Genomic DNA, 12,067 nt, shown 5'->3' with positions numbered 1-12,067 from the left:
GGTTTTCAGGGACATCCCTTATTTTGGCTCAGAATTTTGCACTTTCTCTCAAAACTGGTGAATTTTTTCAAGAAAGGTAATCGATTATAATAAAAGTAATGACACTTTTTAAAGTTACAGACTTACCTGACTCCAGAAAATGTATGTTAATTCATGTCCTCTCTTTTTGGCAGTATTATAAGTTATTAGCAGCAATATTTAAAGCATGCCCCCAGTTTGTAACCATTGTCCTTGATTATTTTTCACTTTTTCCCTGATTCTGGAGATCAAGGCTAAGTAAGTTACAATAACTTGTAACACTGTTGGTAGACGTAGCTGTTATATGTACCATTTCTCTGTTGAATGTAAGGATTGAGAAGGTGTCTGGGTATAGCAGCTTTGACATCAGCAGAGGATCCTCTTCTGTTTTGGCTGATGATTTAACTTGTGCAGAAGGTGAAAGTGAGTCAAAAATCCTAGCTAGACTCATTGTGGCTTTTTAAGTCTATTTGACTTGAGCCTGTTTCAAGTTTCTAGTCAAGCAGGAGCTTGGCTCATACCTGCTATGGGTCACCTAGGTATACAGCAAATACCTGAGCAAAAGACAGAAAAGTAAGAGGCAGGAGCTCAGAATTAGGAATAGTTTTTAATTAGTGGCCCCTCTTCACATGGAAAGTTGGAGGAACACAGTTATTTGGATTTCATGTATTTTCTCTAAAATAAGGACTGTAAGTGGCTTGTGGCATTATTGACTGGAATCCCCCCGTTCTGTCCCAAGATTACACAGTTTGGTAAAGGCAGTGTTGTATACCAGGGTAGAATCAATGACTCATGTGATGGGCAAGACTGTCTGAGAGATATGTTTTAGTTTTTGACATTTTTTTTAAATTAAGAAGATGGAAGATCAGAATTTCTACAAAGGGAGTGAGTGAAACACTGGCCTTGATTCCTTTAGAATTGTTCTCAGTGTAAGTGTCCACGTAGGGCCTTGATTCCTTTAGAATTGTTCTCAATGTAAGTGACCACGTAGATTGAGACCAGGCCTTTTGGAATCTGGCCCCCGGTTTAAAGCCTGTTTACAGATAGGACTTACACAGAAATAAGTCACTTAAACTGAGAGCAAGTCTTTCGGAATCAGGGCAGACATAAACTGAGAGAAACTCTTTTAGAATATGGCCCAGTTTCTGCCTTTAAAATATAAATGCAGTGATAATAACAACTTAAGCTTCATAAGTAGTGTGTAAATAAGAACCGGAAGCATACCTCTCAAATGTCCAGGTTTTCGCCTCATATTTTTGGACTATTCCTCATCAAATTTGTGGCTTTCCGGCAAATCACTGAAAACTGAAATTCTTAAAGAATGACTTGCATTTGAGTTTCCGACTTCATATCCTTCAGAAAATGCATGGTAACACAAATCATCTTATTATAGTAACAGAAAATGTCTATAAGAACAACATTTAAAATCTGTCCCTATTTTTGAGCCTTTGTTCCTATTATTTTAGGCTTTGTCCAGATCTCTTGTGCAAAGAGGTAGAGGTATGACCAGAAGTGTTTGGTAGTTAGCACATAGTTATATGTAAAGGAACTGCTTGCTGTTAGTGGACGTAAGTGTCTCACAGTGAAAGGAAGTATGGAGACAATATGTACTTATTACTTGAATAAACAATTGTGTAACCATTGTGATTTAAAACATTGCTTTATTGTTAATGACATTTCCTGATACTAGGAGGTGGTTTTAACTTGCTGTAGGCAAAAATAATTGATAGCTTTTTGTTTTTTTGTGGGTGCAGTCTTTGATTCTGAGTGGTATGTATAACAAATGTAGTTTTAGCATCATTCATAATTTTGTAATATTTTGCAGTGCTTGAAGAAACCAGGTGCAAATGAACATCTGTGCAGATGTAATGCCTTTAGCTTGCTTTTAATCTTGAAGTAATATTGATTTTTTTTCATTATAGAATACCTCAGGTGTTGTGGTCCCAGAAAATCCAGCAGGCAGTGGCAGGTTTAAGCTTGATATTTTGAAAAACAAGGCCAGAAAATCCTTGACCAGCTCACTGGAAAACATCTTTTCAAGGGTAAGGATGACAACATTGTTTGCTACATTGGTGCAGTTAATACTCTCCCTGCTGCTGCAGATCAAGTCATTTTCAAAATTCACAGTTTGTCTTTGTTAACAAATGGATAATGTGTATTACTGTATTACAGTAATATATCCTTTCTAGATTTACGTTATGGATCTTTTTTGCCTTAGGTTTAGTCAAGGCAAATTGCATTTTATTAATTGTTTTGTACACATAGTACTTTATTGACTGCGGTGGTGGTGCTGCGGTAGAGTTGTTGCCTCACAGTAAGACGTTGTCCTGTTCGATTCTCAGCTAAAGCGTCTTCTGTGTGGAGACATGCGTGAATGTACCTTCGTTGAAGGTTGTGCGTCAGGGCTGGCAACTCGGCACGTAAAAATGTACTGCCAGTCATTAGCGGACCGGAGTTCCGCTGTGGCGACCCCTAACTGGGAAAAGCCAAAAGACTCAACACATAGTACTTTATTGATGACCTTTTCTTAAAATGTGTTATAACCAGCATAGTCACACCTGAGATAAGCATGTTTCTAGTGTATTCATCCTGAAATCAGTCAGCTGAACAAAATGAAAGAAATAATCGTGGTGTCTGTAACTGTGATGTAAATATCACTCTGCGTGGTTGACCAGCTATCCTGTTACAACCTTTGTGTTCTTGTTGGAAGTAGACAGACGTTCGAAAGAGAAAAGTTAGTAAAATGGCATAACAAGTTGCAGTTTCCCAGACTTTGTATCCAAAAACTGTTCACTATAGGGTGATTACATAGTATCCACATAATGAATTGCTCCGCTCCCAGTCTGAAGAAAAAGTTGTCTTGTCTTTAGTTGTATAGCTTCTGTGTAAAATACCCATTCTCCGTACCATCCTGTCTTGCACAGTCCTGGATATTTTTTAAGTTGTGAGCATTTATACTTTTTGCTAGATAATAATCATATTATTTCTGGGGCCGCATCTAATATTTAAATTACCATCTTTGACTTCCCTGTATTCTGCAGTGCTTCTTCACATTTTGCACAGATAATTAATATTTGCTTAGCCTTAATAAAAGGCTTGTGGAATAATGCTCAGTTTTATGTATTGTTTTAGGTAAAATATATATGTCTTCTTTGAAAAAAAGCAATTGCTTTTATAAACAGAAAAAATACTGCAAAAATAGTTAGCATTCACATTTCACTCTCTGAGGCCAGTAAGTTTGCTGCATTTATAGGACTGCAAGACAATAGCAGCATTTAAAAAAAGTGTAACTGATGACAACTGAAAAGCATTTATAGCTGTGATAAAGAAAAGTCAGTGGCCAAGAGATATCCCCCTGGAGGTTATTCCATTTACAAGGTGACAGAAATGCATTTTTAGAAACATTTCCTATGAACTCAACTTAGAACTATAATAATTCTACTGCATTCGTGACTGCGTACTAGTAATTTTAACAGAAACTCCTTTAGTAACATTAAATCAGATAAACAGTATAAACTCGACAGTTTAGGCCATGGGTATAATCTGGCTCCTAGAAAACAACAAAGTGTAAAGGCTTCTCACCTTCTCTTTGTCGATAATTTAAAACTGTATAGCTCATCAGATGAGGAACTGAAAGCACAACTGCAAGTTGTCAAAATTTTTTCAGATGATATAAGAATGTCATTTGGTCTTGATAAATCTGCAAAAGCAACCTTTAAAGCAGGAAAACTGCAACACCAGGAAAACATCAGTTTGGGACAAGAATGTGATATAAAAGAACTTGAGCAAGAAGGACTGTATAAATTCTCGGGAATTGATGAAGAATCAACAGTAAAACATGAACAAATGCGAAAAAAAACTTAGTAAGGAATAGTTCAGAAGACTTAAATTAATCCTGAAAACAGCACTGACATCTAGGAACAAAGTCCAAGCTATAAACCAATTTGCTCTTCCTGTCCTAACTTACAGTTTTGGAGTAACTGACTGGCCCCAAAATGTGTTGGATAGATTAGAGAGGAAAACAAGAAGGCTGCTTCATGCTCACCAGATGATTTATAAAAATCAGTGCATACCGAGATTATATATTCCGCATTCCGAAGGAGGGATGGGCCACCTTGAAATTGATTATATGTATAGATCTGCAGTCGTGGGACTCCACACATATCTGCTGACATCACAAGACCCAGCCATGAAAGTTGTGAAACATGAGGAGAATAAATCTAAGATGACTTCTCTGCTTAATCTAGCAGAGGCTTATCAGTGTCAAGCAGGAGTGGAAATCAAACCAGAAGTAGATAAAAATCAGTCAGCAACTGAATGTGCCAAAAAACAAAAGAAAGAATATAAGGTGACGGACCAGATGAGAAGGCAAGAAATGTAGAAAATGCATAAATATAGTTGCAAGTATAGGAAACTTATGGAACAACCTCATGTTGATCAGGAACGAACACAGGAATGGTTAAGGAGAGGCGAATTCAAACCAAGAGATGAAAGGTTAATATTGGCAGCCCAAGATAGTGGGCTGCGTACACATTGGTTTATGAAGTCCATTGAACATGTGGGAGAAACAGACAAATGTAGGTTTTGTAAAGCCGAATTAGAAACGGTTGCATACCTTGTTGCTGGTTGCGACATAATAATGGCAGAGGGACTGTATACTGAAAGGCATAATAATGCGGCGAGACTGTTGCACGGTGTATTGTACAAACATTGTGGTACTGAAGTGGCCTAAAAACATTGGAAACATGAGCCACAAAGCATCACAGAAAATGAAGAAGTCTACATCACATGGGATCATCCATTACAAACAGTTCAAAAGATAGATGCTAGAAAACCGGATAGAGTGGTCCAAGAAAAGAAGACAAAAGTAGCATTGATCATTGAAATTGCCATACCCAGTGACTATACTGTCTTGCGTACAGAGAGAGACAAAGTAAAAAATCTCAGGATCTGCAGGCAGAAACGAAAGCATTGTGGAAGAATGATACCCAGACAGTTCCAATAGCAGAAGGAGCAATGGGTCTTATAAAAAAGAATTTGCAGTCATATTTAGATATGTTAGCAGTACCTATAACTCCATGTGAACTGCAGAAGGAGTCATTACTGGGCACATTGCGGGTGCTGCGAACAGCACTTCTGGCTAACATCAAAGACTGAAACAATTCTAATCATGAATTTTAATCAGACTTTGACTTAGGAATGGGGTCCATTCCATTCACGGTATTAGAAACCCAAAAGACTTGGAGAAATTAAAAAAGATATAAAAAAGATATGCTACTTATTTTTCCACTACTCACAAAAATACGTTGTGATAAAATAAAACTCAGAAACGAATTTTCTTATCAGATCCTGCTTATCTAAAAGTGCAGGTTGATATTAGAGGTTGAAAACATTAAGTGGTATTTTAATTGCATCAGAAAATGAGGAAAGGATAAGTATTTGCCTGCCACGGAAGAGTACTAGAGTACTGATGTTCATGGAATTAGCTTGGGAATGGCTAGGGACGGCTTGCACCTGTCACCCCTGCGCTTTCGGATATTGGCAAAGGCTCTTGCTACCCCCATAGTGCCCTTTTTAGGCAAGGCTCAAAAGACAAACCCACCTCCATAGGTATCACAAGGGATTAGAAACTAAGAGTAATGCTACTCAACGCCAGAAGTCTAAACCTCAAGATGCACGCACTCAAAACTCTCCTTAGCATGGAGAACATCGATATCTGTGCAGTAACAGAAACCTGGTTCAGGGCTCCCGAGAGCACCCCAGCACTACCAGGTTATACCTCATACCATGCTTTTCGGCCCCAAAACTTGGACCGAACCACAAAAGGAGGGGGAGTATCAATATTCGTCAAAGATACCCACACCTCCAGGTTGGTGGCACAGCACGAAGCATCAGAGACTATCCATGTGAAACTAACAGTGGGTAAAGCTGCCTTCCAGTTTATAGCCTGCAACAGACCACCCTCCCAAACCCAGGAACCCCACTCGGCCTTCCTGAGAACACTGGAAAATATGAAGGTCTCCAAACACCATTATACTGGGCGACTTCAACTACCCAAACATAGACTGGGAGCATTACTCTAGCTCCAACACCCTGGCCCAAAGGTTCCTAGAATTTATAAACTCAAATGCTATGGAACAACTTGTTACCACTCCCACAAGAGGGGAAAACATACTGGACCTGATCATCACCAACATGGGGACTCTATGCTCCAGACCAGAAGTGTATCCCTCACTGGTAAGATCAGACCATAAACTAATCTCACTAGATAGTCACATCCCGACCCCAGCCCCTGCCCAGAAAACCACAGTGAAAAACTTCTCTAAAGCAAATTTCACACTCCTCAAAACCGAGGTGGAATCCTTCAAAGCCCCGGGCCTGTGGAAAATACAGCCCAGACCGCAGAATCCTTTATAAACGCATTCTATGAACACCTTCAGGAATGCATGGATCATGCGATCCCAAATAAAACCAAGACCCAATCCTCCAAAGGCAGACGTCCTGTCTAGTGGACCCCAGCCATAAACAAACTATACAATAGAAGGGGGAAGCTACTAAATGATAGAGCAAAATCCCAAAAAGGGAAGGCATCACTGATCAGTATTAGCAAAAAACTACGGGCACTCATAAAATTGTCTAAGGCCAGCTTCGAGAGAAAAATTGCACAGGACACTAAGGATAATCACAAGGCTTTCTTTAGTTATGTTAGGAACCTGGGTGGTAATTCCCAGATATGCTCAGAATTAGTCCAAAATGACAAAAAATACACTGAACCCACAGACATTGCCAACATCCTAGCTGACAGGTTCAGCGCAAACTCCCCCCCCCACCAAAAGGGCAAATATCTATCCCAGCAGAGTGCTGCCCCCCTGACATCTCAGATGCTCAGGTAAGAGCCGCCTCTCCAAAGCAAAACACAGCATCAATGGGACCAGACGGTGTCCTGGGCTGCGTCCTACATGAACTCCAGGAAGAGCTAAACCCAAACATAAAACTACTGTTCAATCTCAGCCTTACTACAGGATATGTGCCCAAAGAGTGGCGTACAGCAACAGTGGTCCCTCTCCATAAAGGTGGTGCCTCAACAGATCCTGGAAACTATCGCCCCATAAGCCTGACTAGCTTGGTCTGCAAAGCTATGGAAAGGATCATCATGGACCTCATAAATAAAGATATTGGGGACCTACAGACACTGGATCCTACCCAGTTCAGCTTTGTTAAGGGCAGATCCTGACTCTTAAACCTGGTTGATTTCTTTGAAACAGTCACCAAGGCGATTGACGAGGGGAAGGTGGTCCACACAGCCTACCTGGACCTCACAAAAGCCTTCGATACAATACCCCACTCGGGCATTATAGATAAGCTCACCAGCTTAAATATAAACCCCTATGTCACTAGATGGATTGCAAACTGGCTCAAGGACAGAACCCACATGGTTAGAATTGCTGGAGCCATGTCAGACTCCAAACCAGTTACAAGTGGTGTCCCACAAGGCTCAGTCCTGAGACCTCTCTTGTTCGGTATATATTTCTCTGAGGTACAGGCCAACACGGAAGGACTGTGGCTGACCAAGTTCGCAGATGACTGCAAACTGGGCACCATAATCGACTCTCCAGCCGACACAAGCATCCTCCAAAAGGGCCTCATAGAAACAGACAACTGGTGCCAGAGCCATGGCCTCAAGCTAAATGCCAAAAGTGTATAGTCATCCCTTTGGCAAAAACAAAGTGCTCACAAATTACCACATATGTGGTAATCCATTAAGTACAGAAGAAGTAATTAGGGACCTGGGGACCCAAGTTGATAGCAATCTCTCATTTGACAACCACGTGGCCAAAGTGGTTAGAAAAACATTTTATATAGCCCACCTAATCATGAAGGGATTCACATCTAGATCAGGGGAGGTCATCGTGCCTCTTTACTCATCCCTCATCAGGCCCATAATTGAGTACAATGCCCCTTTTGGGATGTACCTTACCAGACACCTGCAGCAACTGGAAAGACCCCAAAAGTACCTCACCAAGAGGATCAAATGTGTGTGTGTGTGTGTGTGTGTGTGTGTGTGTGTGTGTGTGTGTGTGTGTGGGCGCCTGCACACGCGCATGTGCACCTGCTGCTGTGGCTTCTCTCTCTCTCTGGTTATGTCTGAGAAAACCAACAAGCTTCATGAGATGCACTTCTTGTGGGGACAAGATCCCCAACTGATGCCCGCAAGAAGCGCATCTCTTGCTTAGGACCAGGAAATCTAGATGTGGAATGCGTTGTTTGTGCGGTTTTCAATCCCCAAGATGTGGCCAACCACAAGAACAAGCTCATTTTAAAGGCCTTGCTGCCTGCATTTTCCAAACATGTTGTCTCCAATTGCCCCCTCTCAGATCTCTTTGGATCCGTCACCTGCGGCTCTCAGCGTGTCAAAGCATGCGTCGGATCTGAAGGTTATTTCAGATCCGTCTTCCTCAGCTCTGAGCACCTCTAAGTCACTTATGGATCCAAGGTCCTCTATGAGTTTGGAAAGAGTGATTGTGATCTGCAGGATCCCCTGCAACAAGCAACCTCCTCCTCCTCGGATCCCAAAGCTTCAGATCCAGTGGTTAGGAGCCTTAAACCGGCCTTCCAATTGTAATCAGTATCCCCAGCTGTTCCCTCAAAAGTCCTTCAAACTCTATCCAAATCAAGGCATGCTTCCTCTGCATATTCCAGGTCTTTTCAAAGCTTCACTGAGGCCAGTGTGGACAGGATGATGTGGAAGTTCCTCAGGGCGCAGATCCAGATGGAGTCATGCCATCTCCATCCCATCTGGGATCCATGAGTTCTCATTCTCCTACCTTGAAAACTCCTTTTCCAATCCAATCCCTGGTTTTGGAATCCCAGAAACCTGGGTACCCAAGAGAGAGATGATGTCAGATCCAAGGAAGTTTCCTTCCTCTACTCCAACTAGATCCCTGACCAGCCCTGCTTTGTCTTTGTTGGATCAGAATGGGTCCTGGATCCGTGACGTTGGCACCGACTCTAGAGGGTTCCCTTTGACTCCAACTTTGTGGGATCCATTGCTTCCCCTTGGAGATTCAGACAGCTTGGATCTGATTCTATTGGGAGGCCTCGGATTCTTGGGTGCCTCTGCTCTTTCTCCTCCAGTAACTTTGGCTCTGAAGGAGAGGGGGTGGATCTCCCCAGGTCCATCGGCCTTCCAGGTTGCAGAAGGGGCTTTCTCTAGGATTAAAGAGTTGTCTTCTCTCACTCAGGGTCAGCCTGTCCTGAGGAGCCTCTAGGCTACATCCCCCATGGTATCCCCACTTCTTCTGATACCTCCCAGGAACACCCCACAGAGGACGTCCCTTGAAAGAAAAAGTGTAAAAGGAGGATTATAGACTCCCCTATTGAGTCTCTCACTGAGAACACCGGTTTCAGTAAGGGAGAAGGATCTCCATTATCATCACCTTAGTCACTTTCAGAGACATCCTAAAACTCCTTAGGCAGAAAGGTAGCAGGTCCTCCTATTCTCCTCTTTCTGAGGAATCTGTGTTCCTAGAGGCTTTTGGGGAAGGACCATCCAACCTCCTGGGTGTCTCCTCCGGCAGATGAGCTGATAGATTTAGTTTCCCTGTGGACCTTAAAGGAACCAGACATGATTGAGCTTATCCCCAAGTGCCCAAGAGGTTCCTTAGCCAGCCCTCTGATCATCCACATTAGAGTAAAGGTGTTCTGGTAGATGCCATTATTGTTGCAACAGCCACAAAAAGGAGCTAGCCAAACAAAGCTGCACTATCCATCCACCAAACAAGGATTCTGGGCTGTTGGACAGACATGGAAAGCACATTTATACCTCAGCTACTTTCGCTCCAAGGTTGTTAAACTATTTGGCACATTTCAACTGATTGCAGAATGACCTGCTTAAGAAGTTAATCAACTGTGTTGCGGAGACCTTGTCAGAGAAGGACTTGAACAAGGTCTCTCCCCAGCTGGCTACTCTTTCCTCTCATGCAGATTCCTCAATGAGGTAGATTTCACACATGGTGGTAGACACCTCGCAAGCAGTCGCTGCAGGCATAGCCATTAGGAGACATGCCTGGAACTGACTTTGTGACTTTGCAGAACCCTTCAAGACATTGTTCATTAATGCCCCCTTTGACGGTTCCTCTTTGTTTGGATCATCCATGAACGGCACACTAACCCACAGCAAGCAAGAAGGCAAGACTTTGTCTGCCATGGGGATCAGTTTTTCGACCCCTCAGAGGACCTTCTGTAGGAATCTGCGAGGAGGGATGAAAACTTGGTTTAGGAAGTCTCAAGGACCTTTCCAGGACCTGTGCAGGGACACTTCCTCCATAGGCAAAGGAGGAAGATTTAACAGCATATGCCACCCTAGAGGTGGGAGGGTCCACAAAATCAGGGTTTCAGGGAACCTTTTCATCGACAAGCCCTATCAGCACTCCTGAAGTGTTGCCTGACTGTTCATCTCTGGAGACAGTTGGGGGTCATTTATCTTTGCACCTAAAAGCCTGGACAAACATAACAAACATCACCTGGGTGCTAAACATTATATCCAGAGGTTATTGTATTCCCTTTTCCCTGTTACCTCCAGGTCCCAGGAAGAAACTCCCTGCTGTACCACCCAGTCTGAGGGAGTACGCTATTCAAGAATTTCAAAAACTTCTACAAAAAGAGTCATCCAAGAGAACCCAACTGAAAAAGAGGATTTCGAACTTAAGTCTCACTTCTTTTTAGTGCCAAAGAAAACATGAGACCTGAGACCTTTTCTGGACCTCAGCTACTTGAATCAGTTTATCTAGAGGTCAAGTACAAAATGGTTACAGTTCAGTCCATTTATCCACTTTTCTGTAAGGAATGGATTGGATGTGCTCTGTAGATCGTTAGGGTGTGTACTATCATATCAAAATCTGCAGGTGCTCCAGAAGACACTTGTGCTTTTGGCTGGGAGCCAGTCATTACCAGTTCAGAGCACTGCCCTTTGGACTCACCACAATCCCCCAGGTGTTTACCAAACGTTTGGTAGTCATAGCTGCTCACCTGAGGCTAAAAGGATTCCAGATGTTTCTCTATCTACACGATGGGCTCCTTACTGCACCAGCAAGGCATCAAGTGCTACAGTCCAGAGATTATCTGGTAAAGATCTTCAATCAGCTGGGCATCATGATAAATCTCGCAAAATCAAACTTGATTCCTGTTCAGAACATAGAATTCATGGAATCACAATTGGACATGACAACACAAGTGGCTTCCTTACTAATGCATCGCGTACTAGCTCTAAAACAACAGGTTCAGGGCTTATTAGTTCTACCGTCTCCTCCAGCAAGACTTAATCTACTGGCTCTGGGGTCAATGGCAGCTGCAATCATTCTAGTTTCATTAGCAAGGTTCTTTATAAAGGTTCTTCAGTGGATCATAGCTGTTCAGTGGTCCACTCTCTACTAACTACTTTGTTCCCATAAAACTGTCTTCGATCTCCAGGAATTATCTACACTAGTGGATGCAATCAGATGAAGGCTTTCGGTCTTGCCTTTCAACCTCTTGGGTGACTCCTCCTTCTGAGAAGCTTATTGAATTAATCTCTCAGAAGGCTTGGGTGGCCCCAGATTCCATAGAATCTACTGCTAGGAGACCAGATAAGTACATTACTGCCCCAAAGGACAAGTCATTCTTAATGAAAGGTGTAGCAATTGATGCCATGGTCATGGTGGCAGCCACTAAAAAGGAACTATCTGATACCAGTTCCTCTGTCCATTCTCCGAATAAGGATTCCAGGACCATGGATAGGTATTGGAATGCATGTCTTTCCATCAACGACCTTTGCCTATGGTCTTTGAACTACCTTACCCACTTTACCAGATTACAGAGGTTCTTGTTGAAGGGGCCTTCAGGCTCCCTCCAGGGAGCTGTAGCTGACATGGTGGCAGATAAATTCAGTGCTCAGCTCACCACCCTCAATAAAGTCCTAAACTCTTCTATGAGGCTATCTTATATAGCAGATGGAATGAGTAGGGAGATGAGTTCAAGCATCTGTCTCAGGAGGTAGGCCTGGATGTGCCTT

General features: G+C 42.6%; 1 protein-coding gene across 5 annotated transcripts in view; it reads left to right on the top strand.

Moving 5' to 3' along the window:
* TBC1D4 (TBC1 domain family member 4) overlaps positions 1-12,067 on the top strand; it is a 2,350,609-nt gene that overhangs the window by 1,558,725 nt on the left and 779,817 nt on the right. For all 5 annotated transcript variants that reach the window (XM_044085628.1, XM_044085627.1, XM_044085626.1 and 2 more), the window contains exon 8: positions 1,941-2,060. In XM_044085628.1, the coding sequence (XP_043941563.1) occupies positions 1,941-2,060 (120 nt within the window). The remainder of the gene's footprint in view (positions 1-1,940; positions 2,061-12,067) is intronic.

The sequence above is a fragment of the Protopterus annectens genome, chromosome 10.part0 (assembly GCF_019279795.1).
Source record: "Protopterus annectens isolate FY-2018-M chromosome 10.part0, PAN1.0, whole genome shotgun sequence".
Lineage (NCBI taxonomy): Eukaryota > Metazoa > Chordata > Ceratodontiformes > Protopteridae > Protopterus > Protopterus annectens.
Note: the sequence above shows the minus strand (reverse complement) of the source record. Positions and strands in the feature narration are given on the sequence as shown.